The sequence below is a fragment of the Pollachius pollachius genome (assembly GCF_949987615.1).
Source record: "Pollachius pollachius genome assembly, chromosome: 17".
NCBI lineage: Eukaryota > Metazoa > Chordata > Actinopteri > Gadiformes > Gadidae > Pollachius > Pollachius pollachius.
Window position 1 is genome coordinate 980,849 of NC_136950.1, and position 14,859 is coordinate 995,707.

The 14,859-nt window shown below is 46.5% G+C and overlaps 2 protein-coding genes across 2 annotated transcripts in view; both read right to left on the bottom strand.

Moving 5' to 3' along the window:
- Positions 1–546: 546 nt before the first annotated feature.
- cry-dash (cryptochrome DASH) lies at positions 547–9,255 on the bottom strand. The gene is made up of 14 exons (XM_079754954.1): positions 9,046–9,255; positions 8,532–8,704; positions 7,257–7,350; positions 7,008–7,135; positions 6,693–6,841; positions 6,418–6,506; positions 5,971–6,044; positions 5,809–5,898; positions 5,486–5,565; positions 5,352–5,411; positions 5,024–5,181; positions 4,755–4,874; positions 1,190–1,378; positions 547–1,058 (listed from the first exon to the last, which is right to left on the bottom strand). Exons 1-14 carry the CDS (start codon positions 9,103–9,105, stop codon positions 951–953), a joined length of 1,572 nt encoding a protein of 523 aa, XP_079611080.1. The 5' UTR covers positions 9,106–9,255; the 3' UTR covers positions 547–950.
- Positions 9,256–9,644: 389 nt separating this feature from the next.
- map3k22 (mitogen-activated protein kinase kinase kinase 22) overlaps positions 9,645–14,859 on the bottom strand; it is a 39,291-nt gene continuing 34,076 nt past the window's right edge. The window contains exons 15-17 of the mRNA XM_079754951.1: positions 14,296–14,425; positions 12,514–12,691; positions 9,645–12,263 (exon numbers count right to left, since the gene is read on the bottom strand). Coding sequence (XP_079611077.1) covers positions 12,035–12,263; positions 12,514–12,691; positions 14,296–14,425 — 537 coding nt within the window. The 3' untranslated portion in view covers positions 9,645–12,034. The remainder of the gene's footprint in view (positions 12,264–12,513; positions 12,692–14,295; positions 14,426–14,859) is intronic.

A 14,859-nucleotide genomic window follows, 5' to 3' on the forward strand; every position in this document is an offset into this window, starting at 1 on the left:
CCTCCTTCAAAAATATACTGTTATGAATAATACTATGAATAAATTGAAATCTTTCAATCCCATTGTTCTTTTGTTTTGGTTGTGATTATGAAATCTTATTCGGACGGACTAGAACCGAGAAGGACCTGGGGGGCTTAGATGGGCCATTAATAATACTTAAATATATATATATATATATATATATATATATATATACGTACACACTTACGGTGCTTTCATGGGGCAGCCGACTGGCTATATTCTAGTTCTTAATCTAGTTCATTTTTATTAAAAGGTGCATTCTGTAGTTTGGCGGCATCTAGTGGAACGGACTTGGCAGATATTAAATACAATATTCATAACAAAAAAAGTACGCATTTAAAAAGGAAACATAACCGTCATGTGACTTGTTAACTATGAACTATAGTTTTACAGAATAGATATATTAATGAACTTCCCCCTTAGTTACTTGGCTCCTCGTTGCTGTTGTAGACATCATTCTGGAAGAGGGCCATAATCAAAACACCAATAGCAATTACAAAAAAGAAAACTTCTTTATTTGCACATTTTTGTAACGTTTCATTTCTGCAACAAATATTTATACACAGACGTTCAGTAGACAGCATACAAGAAAGAAACGAGAAACGGCTGAACACACCGAGAGCTTTCCATAGAAAAGTGTCAAAACCACAATGTGGTTTTACCTTCTCAGTCTCACAGAAAGTGTAATGTGACGGCGGACCAGAGCACATCTTAGAAACACTTTGAACGAGAAACAAAGATTGACAACCTCAACACAATTCAAGCATTAAAATATAAAGACATGAGCACATTTCCCCCGATCAACAGCAGTGAAATAAAATAACCACACAGAACTACAGACAGGCCCCTGGTGTCGGCCCAGCGTAGAGGAAACCAGGTTTCACTTCTGCAATCAGGCAGGAGCTTTGTTACATCGATCCTTGTTCTTTTCAGAAGTTTTTGCTTTTAGAGAAATAGAAATCGATGCCTCTGTCTTTATGTTGCTTGGGCATGTGAGAGGGCCCCTTCTTTCCTCTTGCTGAAGGACCTGAGTCACTCTGAAAAAGACAATAAAGGACATGTTTCAACTGGTGAGCGGCCAACTTCCCTCCTGAAAAGGGACACTAGAGAAGTGGCCATTGTCTCATGACTCAATATATGCCCTCCCTCCGAGCTCACTTCCACTCACCTGGTGCCCGCCGGCCTTCCTGCCCGTGTGTCTGCTCCACTCCGGGGCCATGACCACGGGGTGGGGGTAGCTGGTCCCCAGTGTCACCTGGGCGTGGTTCAGGGCCGGGGGCCCCAGGGCCCATGGGGCGTGCACCTCCCCTCCCCCAAGGCCCTGCAGCTCAGGAACCCACCGTCGCACATAGTCCCCCTGACACACACACACACACACACACACACACACACACACACACACACCTTCAAGATCTTAAGTAGAAAGATACATGAATGAAGTACATGAAAGCCAACGTGTTTCTTTTGAATAATAGAACCAGACAATGAATATTGTATTTCTTATATGAGAGGAGGGAAGGAGGGGATGATCCCTGTTCTGTGTTCCCATTCAGAGTTCCTTCTTTCCATCTGGGCCGCTTCAAGGGGTCCTCATCCTCTCCCTCTGTGGGCCCCTGGAGGGGTCCTCATCCTCTGTGGGGGCCCCTGAACCCCGTTTAAAGGTCCAATGGCATGCTACTTTATGGATGCTTTAATATAGTTATTAGTGGGCCCCCAAAACCGTTTTTAAAGACGTTCCCGAAATTGTGGTGCAGAATTACAGTCAATTACAGCCACTACGAGCCAGTCGCACATTGAGCCTTCCCCAAATGCGCCGTTTTGGTGTCTGTCGCTTTAATGCAAATGAGGAGGAGAGAGGTGGGTCAAGGAGGAGGGTGGGGGTGTGGCCCTGAGCAGCTTGCGGCCACGGTACCATGTTCGATGTCGTTCTGCCATTGCATTAAAAATTCTGTAACTAGCCTGGGCCAAGTTTCCTGAAAGCATTGTTAGCCTAAGTGGATTGTGAAGTGCGTCGTACGAGCATCGTACAGTTTTCACACCGTTTCCCGAAAGCATCGTTGGTAACGAACGTCGTGAAAACGCTCATAGCTAACAAGGAGTCCAGGGGTAGGATGGGTTAGGATGGGTAGGATGCTAAGAGCATCGTTAGCCTACTATAGGCTCAGTGGCGTCACCAGCGGACATTCCGTGTATTGGATGCGTTTTATTAAAACACATCCAATACCACTGAATGCCCAGCTTGAGCAATTTCGCAACCAAAAACAGTGGATACCGCCGATATATTACTCATAGACTACTGTTAGATTCAAACAGCAAAGATAGAGACATGTTAGAAGTCAACAACATAATTTATTGCAGCAATTTAAAATTCCAAAAATACATGCGCAACCGAAATGTACCGATGAAACGCCACGTCACAAGGCATATAATAAAATCAAATGATTCCATTGCTCTTGTGTGGGAGGTCGCTTTCAAGCTGCACTTGCTGTCTCCCTCTGATTTTAATTCAACTATTGTGGTTAAAATGTCCTCATATTGATCAATGACAGAAGACAGAGGCTACTAGACATGCATCATGCTGAGACCAGCGGGTGTCGGAGAATTTCTGCAGGAGTTTTTTGTTGCGATTGTTTGCATTAAGCACTGTAGGCGCTTCGGTGAGGCTGTGATGAAGTTCACTATTTATTGGACCGTGTCTAGACAGTAACGAACATCCCTGACCATAGTTAACCGCGTTTGTAGTCTACACTCAGACGTGAACTCATTATTGCTTGCGGGTGTCTTCATTCATAAAAAAATTAAAACATTTGGGAGTATGCAATAATACAAATTATTCTGAAGAGGTCAGAGACTCGTGCGCAGTGCCCCGCCGTTACGAACGGGGGACTTGACCTCCTCGGTTTTACACAGGAAACTTGAGATAAGAAGGTGAAATCGCCGGGCGTGCCAAGCTGCGACCGAACCGGCTTGGCAGTGTAAAAAGACCTACAGCCAGGGTTCGAGTTAGGTGGGAGCTGAGCTCCCATAGAGAGAGGTCTGGCTCCCATGAAAGCAGCAAACTCAAATATCTGTGGGGGTCTCTGAAAATACAGCAGCATAATATTGTAATTACAAATAATGCTATTTACCCTTCCACATTTAGAGTAATATTGACGTTAAGTAAGGGATAACAGAACGCCGGTCGTTATCGGGAAAATAACCCCAGACAGGGCGAACCGGACACTGACACCAACGGAGGTGTCTTGCTTCGACCTGAAGGGGCTCATTTTCGATAATGAGCGGCTACTTGCCAAACGAAAAAAAAACTTCACAAGGTGTCTTTTTACAATTTATTTGTTACCATTCGTAGTGTTGATCAGCAGAGAAATATTCTGCCAAAGACGTTGATGTCGCTTAGCAATCGAAGACGCTGGCGTTGTTGTAAAGGGCCCATGCAAGTGAATGTAGCATTCCACGGCATTGAGAAGAGCCGTGTCATAATAGCCCATATTTACATCCTATATCCCCCCCCGTCAACAACTTTAAGAGACCCCCACAGAGATGGAATCATAACTCGAACCCTGCCTATAGCCTACTTCATCCTGCCCAACAATATGGGCAGGATCTAGACCAAGCTCTCCTAATCGGGTCAGCAATAGCCGTGTGTCAATGCCTAGCCTCTGTGTTTGAATGATAATGAATGAATGGAACGTTGCATTTTTAATGTCTACAAATATTCTAGGCTAGAGTGTGCGTGCCAATCAATGAAACCTTATGCGGAATCAGATAAAGTCGGCTCTCTGCTGCGCAAAGTTTGTTTCAGAAATCAGCAGATTAAGATAAATGTAGTTGTCACACAAGCTATTTTGGATTTTTGTAATTGAATTATTTCAGGGGGGGAAATGCCGTGAAAAAATGTATGCACAGTGCGTATTAGGCCTAGGCCTAATCAATTGTGTTTTAATATGTTTAGCATTCATATTATTGCAGTCTATTCTTTTCGTAGGCTGCTCTGCTGTTGGACTTGATGAGGAGATATTTTAACCCTTTTTAACCCCATTTTCCTGCGACATTCCTGCGTCTCCCCCTGCGTCATAGCCCGTTGCAGCACTGTGTCAGTGGACAGGTACAATCCTACGAACGTCGTGAGTGCAGTGAACGCGCGTTCATGTTAAGAGGAGTTTCGGGAAACGCTCCAAAGAAATTCACGATGGTTCGCAAGATCCATCGTGAGAATGATCGTACGAGCGAAGATCCATCATTATCGGGAAACGAGGGCCTGTTCTGTTATTAAACAGCACTAGCTCAATTTCTGTGGGTGGTTACGAACCAACCAAGTGGGCAGGTCCATGAATAATAATTTGACAACGCTAGGTAGCAGTGTCACCTTATCCAGATTGGCTAATTTTTTCTGCCTTTTTCCATTCATTGGCTATTGCATACATCAGACAAACTGCATAGATTTCAAACTTACCACAGGTCACAAACTTATTCTGACCTATGTTATTTAACAAACAATAGGAAAAATGTGATTTTAATGGCATGGGATCTTTAGAGTAACGTGATAAAGGCTTTACACATGAAGTACTCAGTAAATTGACAAGCCTGCATATTATAATGGATATAACACTGCATTTATCTTGAGAGCACTATACACCCCCTCACCTCACTAAACAACCCCAGACTATACCTCCCCAGATGCTCTTTACTGCAGGCCTTGTGTCTTTGGGGATCACGGACCCGTCACTACTTACGTCAGCGTCATAGTCCAGCCCCTGCTTGATCATGTTGAACTTCCTGTTCTCTCTGGGATCGTTGCCCAGGCCTGCACTGTACAGCCAGTTGCCATAGTTACTGCACACATCGTGATCCACCTGTGGCAGAGCAAAGCCATTGAACTCTGGATTGGTGGCTTGAGGCCAACATCATCAGGAATCTTCATCCATTTGTTCATGCTTTATATTTTGATATATGGTGAAGTAAAATATATTTATTATTACATTTAAATCCATAAACTACTTACAAGTAGATATTCAAACCATTCAGCGCCCATCCTCCAGTCCAGGCCAAGGTCCTTGGTGAGGAAGCTGGCCACGTTCTGGCGGCCCCTGTTGGACATGAAGCCCGTCATGGCCATCTCCCTCATGTTGGCGTCCACAAAGGGTATGCCCGTCTGGCCCTCTGGGAACAGGAACTCACAGTAAAACACAATCTAATACATCATATAATACATCAATGCAGTTCTATGTAGATATTACTATATATATCCTAACACACTCATGATTTACTCATACATCTGTTCACACAGAAACATTGAGGTAAATAATAAAAGGTAAAACATCTTCAGAAACCTTTCCATGCATTGTAAAGCGTCATATCCTTCTTCCACGGAACAGACTTGTCTTGGAGTCCTGGACAGAAAACACGGTAAGATTCTATTCACGTATCATTTACAGAAATATGAGGAGGAATGAACTCAGTTTACCTTTGAGATGGAACAGTCTGTTTCCATACTTGACACCCACAAACTTGAAGTAATCCCTCCACAGCAGTTCAAATATGACCCTGTAGGAAAACAGATTTAGCGTTACGGTTGAGTGTGTGTTGTCAAGATATATCATCAATGATGGATACATTTCATTACATCTAGATCGTGAATATGAACAAAACAAGGTCGATTTTTGGCGTCCTCTAAAATCCACAGAGCTCATGTTCCTACGCTAGACATCACACTGATGAAGAGAAACCAACTAAGAGGGCCTTTCCCCAGTCATTCTTGGCTCGACGGAGACATACAGATGCACTTACCAGTAGGTGCTATGATTGGACGTGCGCTCGCTCTCGTACTGCCGGACCTGGTGGTAGATGTAGCGCGGGGAGATGCACCCCAGGGCCAGCCTATAGGAGTCAGGGTCAGTGCAGCTGAAATACCACAGAGTCCCCCACAGATCTCATGTTCACCACACGTACCAGGGGGAAAACTTAGTGGAGTAGTCCACGCCAATGAGGCCATTGCGAGTCTCTTTGTAGCTAGCCACTGAATCCTAGAGCAGACAACACACAACCAAGGATCGGTTAGAAACGGGAGCGCTTTTGTATTCTTCCTGATAACGTTTTTGTGTATTTCCATACAAGATTGTCTATGCCTCATCCCTGGATAATACAGATTAATACTCTGTCTCTGTGAAGGTAGTGGATATTTAAACCACTGCATTTTGTTTTTGATTAAACGTGATTATTAAGTCTTTAACAACTTATACAGCGATACACAATGATAATCCAAATCCTTTCATACATTTTTTACTGGCACAATTACACAACCTAATTCCCGATGACCATATGTTCAGGAAACGATTCAACTTTATGTTCTTCATTTTGATTGGAGGTTATTATGTTGTTGATTGCGGTTGTGCATACCGTGTCCCAGAAGTAGTGTTTGAGTCTGGCCAAGACCTGGCTCTCTCCTCCGCTGCAGGGGAAGGCTGATCGAGGGTCAGACACCGGCTCTGTGGACAACAACAGCAGAAGATCAGAGAACAGCATCTGACTGACTGAATATGAACCTCTTGTTAGCATTAAAGATGTATGAGGCTATGGCCTTGTTCCAGAACACAACATCCAAAGAAGGGCGTGCACCGCTGTAATGAGCAGGAGTGGGTGTGGATCGGAGAGGACATAGGAGCGACATTTACCGGTCTGACCCAGTTCCTCCATGGTGGGGATGGCTCCCTCTTCAAGGCCTGGGGGGAGAGGCCTCACCTGGCCTGGGCTAAGGAACTGAGGCCTCACCCTGCTCTGGGTCTCCACCGCCTTCCTGAACTGCGTGTACACATCGGGGAGCCTGGCACCCAAAAACAGGACAGCAGAGGCTGTAGGAACGTACAGGCTGTTCTCTGGAGGTCAGAGGACAGCAACAACATCTGACCTGGTGTTCTCACACCAGCTCAGATGTACCAGACGTGAATCACAAGAGCAACCAGCGGGAGGGGGTTGCGCCCGCGGGTCACCTGGCCGGTGGGAAGGGGAGGTCGTCCCTGTGGTACAGTGTGGAGCCCCAGCAGGTGTGAACTTTGACCTTCATCTGCGCACAGACTTCCTTCACCGCCTGCTCCACAGCTCGCTCCTCAGGAGCCACCTGGCAGGGAACAGGAGAGGTCACATGACACTAACCCTGCAGGGACCCACGGCATGATTGGCGAGCCGACCAATCAGGGACCCACGGCATGAAGCGAGCCGACCAATCAGGTGCTACCGACCTCCTGGTGGAAGACCACCGCGCTGACAGAGGGCAGACTCCTGATGAGGTCCGCCACCACCTCCTCTGGGCGGCCACGCCGGACCACCAGCGTGCTGACACACACCCACACACACACACACACACACACACACACACACACACACAATTAGCACCATGCCAGGCAAGCTGCATCCTGTGTAAGGACCCTCACGACTCCCCCGTCGCTGAGCAGACTGAATTCTTGGAAATAGCGTGGCAGTGATGGTTGATGTAAGCATGACCTATAATGCACAGGTGTGTCCTGGACTGCTGGTGTTGTTGCAGTTAAAGCTACTAGTGCCTACTGTCAGTATTGTGGTGAGGCTGTTGATGGAGAAAGTTGTGGTCCTATTTGTGGAAGATGTACGGTAAATGTTAATCTATTACCATATTTAAACAAAACGTGAAAATGAGTTTAAAAAGGAGTCAATTAGACTCCTTTCAGCGAAAGGGCCGTCCTTTCAGAGAAACATGGCATGCATGACGCCTGATTTCCACCGGGGACGTACGCGCGTAACGGCAGCGCAGCTCTGCCTTGCGAGCCAGCCGTATTCACGCGAGATCACGAGATCACGCGATAATCATAAACCTAATGTACTCACCTTCCACTCCCAAAACTACTGCAATTAAACGCCAGGCTTTGCCCTTTCTGACATTGTCCTTATAAAAAGGATGATTTTTTTTCATAAATTATTTTATGCTGCTCCACTTCAACAATCAGTCTCTCGTCGTCCATGTTGCCGACCCTCTGAGACCCTTTGATTGATTGACTGCTGACCTGGTTCCACCGGTCACGACGTAATGTTGATGTGAAGTTGTGATAGGCTACATGAGCTGAGTATTGTGTTTTATTTTGAAAATTGAACGGATGCTCTATGGCTTTTACTTTTTCACTTCCTGCCCGGCTCGACCTGCTCTGTTGAAATTGACGCGGTTCAGCGACGGCTCGCGTCAAAAGTAGAAGTGCTACGGAATGATAGCGCTGCGGCGCAGCGCGCCGCTCCGGGGACGCTGCTGAGACGTTCCGCAGCGCGCCCGGTGGGGATGGTTTCACTGATTAGAATGGCAGCGATCAGCAGCGGCGCTTACGTCCCCGGTGGAAATTAGGCTTGAGGCACCTCGCTTAGTGCTGCTTACAGGCAGAGATGCCCTTTATGACGGCCCTGAACACTCTGCACCCCAATGCAATGTGATCAGAACACACCAATGTCCACAACACTCCACAGCCAGCTAGAGCACAAAGTTGGCTGCTCACCTGCCCTTCTTCAACAGGGCGCTGCGGAGGTCCCTGACGCTGTCCAGTAGGAAGCGCAGCCGGAAGGGCCCGGTGCGGGGCAGGTTGTACACGGCTGTCCCCAGGTAGTGCCTCGGGTCAAAGCAATACAGCGGCACGATGTGCTCCGCATGGCTCTGAGCCCAATGGAACACCTGAGAGACACACACACACACACACACACACACACACACACACACACACACACACACACACACACACACACACACACACACACAGTTTACGGACTTATGAAATCCGTAACATTGAGCGTCCACTTAAATCAACTATTGTGTAGCCTACTTATCAGACAGTGCGCATCAGACGACGTTCAAAATGCCATCACATTTAGTTGTGATTAATGTTACGAACTTACGAGTTGCCACAGACACGTCTACAAAATAGATTTTGGAATGGCATTTGCTCCTACTTTACCTAACACTTGAACGTATGTTTCATGCTGACACAACATGCAATGTAATGAGCGAAGACGTACCTCATGGTCGTGGAGGCGCAGGTCGTTCCTCAGTAAACAGATCACGGTCCGAGCAGACATCCTACCTACTGCCCGGGCGGAAAGTCACACTCAATTCTTCTTAAGGTAAAAAACAACAATCAGTTTCCCTTCTCTATCTTTCTGCTCTTCGGTATGACTGACTCGAGGCTCATCAGCTGTTAGAAAACCTAGTTTTACATAAGGCAAGCTTCCGGCTGCCGCTGGTTGTACAACAAGAGGCACAGCACAACATCCGGTCGTCCCACTCAGAGTGTCAACAGGGTGGTCCCGTACACTTTCCAACAGTTTTTAACTTTCTCTGATCTTATCTGAATGTACTATAAGGACGATATAAAGAAATAGGAAATGGCCTACTGGCCTTAACATTAATGTATAATCCTTATATAATATTTAATATGGACTGAAATGTTAAATGTTCAGGGCTTAAACCATACTAGCAGTTATTTTTATTATATTATTACAGAGTATATTGGCGCAAGGCCTATGCATTACTATACTATCAACCATCAAGTTATTTAAGAAAACCTTAAATCAGAAATACCTTAAATCAGGATTCAGGATACAAGAGAGGATAGTCTTAGACTTTTCATTTATTAAGTTAAATGTACAAAAAAGAAAAATGGGTGACTTGATACATTCCATGTTTCAAGGCCTTGTCATTAGACAAATGTGTTCTTCAATCGAAAGCCTGCTTTTGTTCATACTGTCGTAACAGGTCACGAAGAAATTATATAGTCGTCAATAAATCACAGTCCAATCTGCTGCATAACATGGTCATTTGATCAGATAGATCTTTATATAATGTAAAGAATTTCATACAAAAGTGCATAACAATATCTATGTACAATACAATCATTTTTTTGTATAAAACAACTTCAGCGAAGCATGTGTGCTTTAATCAACTCTATTTGGGGATCTCCTCACTCTGGCCACTTTTCTTTTTGTCTTTATTAAATTTTTCGATCATAGATGAATCACATAAGGCACTGACAAGAGTCTGACATATTTGATCATGAATCTACAAGTGCCACTCTTATTGGCTAGCTAGCTTGAGCAAGTGGCAGTGCCCAAAGTCGTGTCCTTCTCATTTCTCCCCCAAGTATACATGCATGCCTTACTTTTGGCTAATCCTAACATTGCCCCCCAATGGCAACATGTTGCACCGTGTTTCACCACTCAGGACGTTCTCCAGACACACTCCTCAGAGGAAGTGGGAAGCCTTTAATCGTCTAGACAGCGAAGTGGGATAAAGGCAAATGGGCAATGTGGGTTTGGTGTTGAAGCTCAGACCGGCAAGCTATGTCTGGAAGGTCTTCACAGCGACACCAGTACAATCAGGGTAAGCTCTCCTCTCATTGGCCACTGTGGTAGATGTGAAATATCACTCTACCCATCACTCCTGAAAAACTGCAGAAATCGTTGAACACTAAATACACCCAACGCCAAATACTGCAGTCCTCCATGTTGTGGTGAAGCACCTGTGGCCAACCGCCTGCCCAGGTCCGACCAGTGACTCTCATATGGCCAAACCGTAGCACTTTTAATTTATAATGTTCTGTTTTTCAACCTCATTCAGAAGCCTGTTGCTGGTCCAGTTGTGACACCTGATTCAGACCTCATTGTAGATCCTGTTTTAGGTTTGCACTGCGTTCTATTTCATGGTGCAGCAAGCTAGCACAAAACAGAAAAGGCCACTGGGTCTGAGTTAACAAAACCAAAGGACAATCATTGTAATGTTAATACTGCACATCCAAATGTTCTCCATGTTTCTATGGGACCTTTTGTCTCTTTGGCCATTTCCGCACACAGCAAAGCTGTACATCATTGGAATGAATTTAGTAAGCTACCTTGAACAGTAGTGTTGGTATTGCTTATATATGCACAGAGATATACATTGCACAATAATGCAAAGACACAGAACTGCTTTCTTCATGTGGGAGCAAATTACACAGTCGCAACTATTGAAATTATATAAAAAGCCTTGAATAGAAAAATATCTATTTGATTTCTATTGATTATCGTGCATGTTGGGAATCTTTGAATGCAAGGTATCAAAAGTGCATCTCATGAACTCCTCAAAAAAAGAGAAACATCTTTTTTGTGAGTGCGATGCAGCTAAGGTCTAAGGTCTAAGTACAAAAATACATCCTTACTTACAAACGTTATTGTAAGGCGTTAACAAAAATAGTTTTACTTTTTCTTTCTGGCGATAACAGTTAAGGCCCATTAGGTAAGGGGGCTTTTGGAAAGTGTTAATAATAGTCTTACAAAATAAATTTGACCATCAATCTTCTCCCCTCACAGCTTGGGCTTATGAGTGACTTACAGTACTATCAGATGTGATACAACTCAGCTGGACATTACAATCACCTTGTAACCATGGTTACCACGACTCTGGACCAGTTCCCAGAAACCACCCTTGGCAGTAGAGGACTGTTAGTAAAAGACAGAGAGGGTTTCTAAAAGACAGACGCCTCAAGGAATAACCAGGCATCCTAGCCTATCTATACAGAATATATATATATATACCTCAAGGATCCACAAGGCATCCGAGCCTCTCTGGTGTGAGTGACTTGACCCTCTAACCTTGATATAGGTATAGATATATAAATATATATATATATATATATATATAATATAAAAATCTATATATAGAGAGAGAGTAAGATAAAAAGAGACAGAGACAGACAGACAGACAGACAGACAGAGAGAGAGACAGACAGACAGACAGACAGACAGACAGACAGACAGACAGAGAGAGAGACACTGGGGGAGAGAGACAGACGCAGAGAGAGAGGAAATGCTTCTTCAGTCTGACCATGGCAGAGACTGGTGATGGGTTGTATGTGAGACTGGGTTTGTGACTGGGTTGGCGTGTTTCTCCTCCCCTCCCTGAAGTCTTTCTGGGCAGGAGGGTGAGGGGGTGATGGGTGCACCCAGGGCTGCAAGCGGGAAGGGGGCTCAGCGCTCAAAAGACCCCCTGGACGAACGGGTGACCCAGCAGCACCTCGGCGGTTGGCCGCCACTTCTCCTCCACGAACACCTGGCGCAGGAAGTCTCTGCTGGTGTCGGACGCGCCCTCGGGCAGCAGCGGCCGGGTTGGCTGTGTGGCGATCTTAAAGATGGCCGCCATGGCTTCGTACTCCGCCCAGGGGGGCTTCTGGGTCAGCATCTCCACCACGGTGCAGGCCACGCTCCTGGAGAGACACACGACATCATCCCCACGAAGCTTCAACATTATCACCCATAGACAAAGAGCACATAAACATGAAGTTAGGAATTCATATGAAGTTAAAGCTAGTTGGTAGCGGAATAGGCTACATTTATCTAGGCTATGAATGAATGAATTTGTTAATAACACAGCTGCTTATTGAACATCGGCAATTAGAGAAATATAAGTGATTATTAATTGAATGTGTTGAATCCACTGAAAGAACAGCCACTTACCACACATCTGCTTTGCGGCCATACCCCTCTCCGTTGATCACTTCCGGACTCATCCAATAGGGGGTGCCAGTGACGGACTTGATGCCCGTTCCAGACATGCAGATGGTCTGGATGCGTTTGCTCGCTCCGAAGTCTCCTAGCTTGACGTTCCCGGTGGAATCTCTCAAGATGTTAGCGCCTGGTGGAAATGGGACAAAAATGATCTTCAGACAGACTGTTTGAAGAGTTCTATAAGTGTTTAACCGTATTCCGTAATACAGAACCTCATTGTTTCATATCCTGACCCTACCATACATTTTTCATTAGAATTATTTATATTAAAACAACTGAACATTGTTCCGTCAAAGCAGTTACAATTGCAACCTCAGGCTTTTTTTTGTGGTAAGTTAATGTAATAAAATGTCCACTAATCAAAAATGGAGGAACTTTCCCCAAATCTAAAGAGGCTGTATATGACATCAATGACATGACAACACGTCACTTTCTGCTGTTCTACAAGCACTTGGTTGCTGCCTCATGGAGGGCGAGCGGCAGTTGGAATGGAGCCCTTTATGAAGGCCAGCGAGGGTGGGAATGGAGCCTTTCAGAGGGCCCCCCCATCAGGCCAGCCTGGTCCTAGTGGGTCATTCCTCCACGGGGCAGACATACAAGACACAACCTCCACGCCCTACAGAGGGGAAGATGGGCAGACTGCTCCATTTTCACTACCCGAGTCAGAGCGATGTGACCAAAGACCTCATCGAGTCCCACTATCTCACAGAAACACACATTCTGCTCCACTTCTCGTGTGTGTGTGTGTGTGTGTGTGTGTGTGTGTGTGTGTGTGTGTGTGTGTGTGTGTGTGTGTGACACACACACACATGCATGGAATGGAACTGAATTGAACTGAATGGAGACTCCCGTCCAGGTCTGAGCTACACGAGGCTGAGCGCTGCTCTCCTCCCCAGATGTTGTGCTCCTCTCTCCTCCCCAGATGTTGTGCTCCTCTCTGCTCCCCAGATGTTGATTTCCTCTCTCTGGATGATTCAGTACGTCCAGAATGTTTGTAGGCAGCGCAAACCCATCGCATCCCGTTTACTGGGCATTTCTATTATAGCTGATTTTGACCGACGCAAAGATCCCCTTCAAACCAACAAGCCGCAGCAGGAGACGTGTCCGAAGCAGGGCTCTCTAAATCAGCTTTATTGTGGGTAATTTTCTACAGCTCAGGTAACAATGACACTCCAATTAGGAATGGCCTTGTTGGTCAGGGTCATGTCTACGGTAGGCTGTTATTTGTATGTACCGCAGCTGTAACAATAGGACAGTTAATGCCTGCTGTGTGTTAAAACAGGTGTCATAGGACACAAGCCCATACAGGCAGTATAGGGGTGACCCGTTTCTGATGGGAGAGAATAAAGCAGGCGAAACTGCTCTCCTCATCCAGTTTGGAGCAAGTGAGAGGACAGGAGAAAACCCTGACATCTGCGGGCTTCCTTGGCCCGGATGCTGTTGGAGAAGAGATGGTGGCCTTCTATGGACCTCTTCTGGATAAATAAAGGTTCACTACAATGACAAGAAGATAGGTTCCTGTTGCCATAAAATATCCTAATCAGTAAGGACAGAAGCCAGCCTTCTGCCCAGAACCTAGGGTTACCTACCTAACCCTACCTAACCCCACGGTCATGGGCTTGTTGGGGTCGTGGGGTCGTTGGAGTGCTGGGTCATGGAGTTGTGCGGTTGTTGGGGTCGTTGGGGTCATGGGGTCATGGGGTCATGGGGTTGCGGGGTCGCATGCGTCACCTTTGATGTCCCGGTGGACGATCATGTTGCTATGGAGGTAGAAGACACCCTGGAGGATCTGCCGGGTGTACCTCCTGGTCACGTTTTCCGTGAGAGCACCATACGCCTTCAGCTGGTCCTTGATGGAGCCCTGAGGGGGAGGAGACAGAGGCTGAGTGACAGGAGCCCTGAGGGGGAGGGGACAGAGGCTGAGTGACAGGAGCCCTGAGGGGGAGGGGACAGAGGCTGAGTGACAGGAGCCCTGAGGGGGAGGGGACAGAGGCTGAGTGACAGGAGCCCTGAGGGGGAGGGGACAGAGGCTGAGTGACAGGAGCCCTGAGGGGGAGGAGACAGAGGCTGAGTGACAGGAGCCCTGAGGGGGAGGAGACAGAGGCTGAGTGACAGGAGCCCTGAGGGGGAGGGGACAGAGGCTGAGTGACAGGAGCCCTGAGGGGGAGGGGACAGAGGCTGAGTGACAGGAGCCCTGAGGGGGAGGAGACAGAGGCTGAGTGACAGGAGCCCTGAGGGGGAGGGGACAGAGGCTGAGTGACAGGAGCCCTGAGGGGGAGGAGACAGAGGCTGAGT

Coding starts and splice junctions, on each gene's coding strand:
- cry-dash (XM_079754954.1), bottom strand. CDS start 9,105: ATGTCTGCTCGGACCGTGATCTGTTTACTGAGGAACGACCTGCGCCTC. Junction 4,875..5,023: donor AATGGTTTGAATATCTACTT/GTAAGTAGTTTA, acceptor GCTCTGCCACAG/GTGGATCACGATGTGTGCAG. Junction 1,379..4,754: donor GGCTGGACTATGACGCTGAC/GTAAGTAGTGAC, acceptor TGTGTGTGTCAG/GGGGACTATGTGCGACGGTG.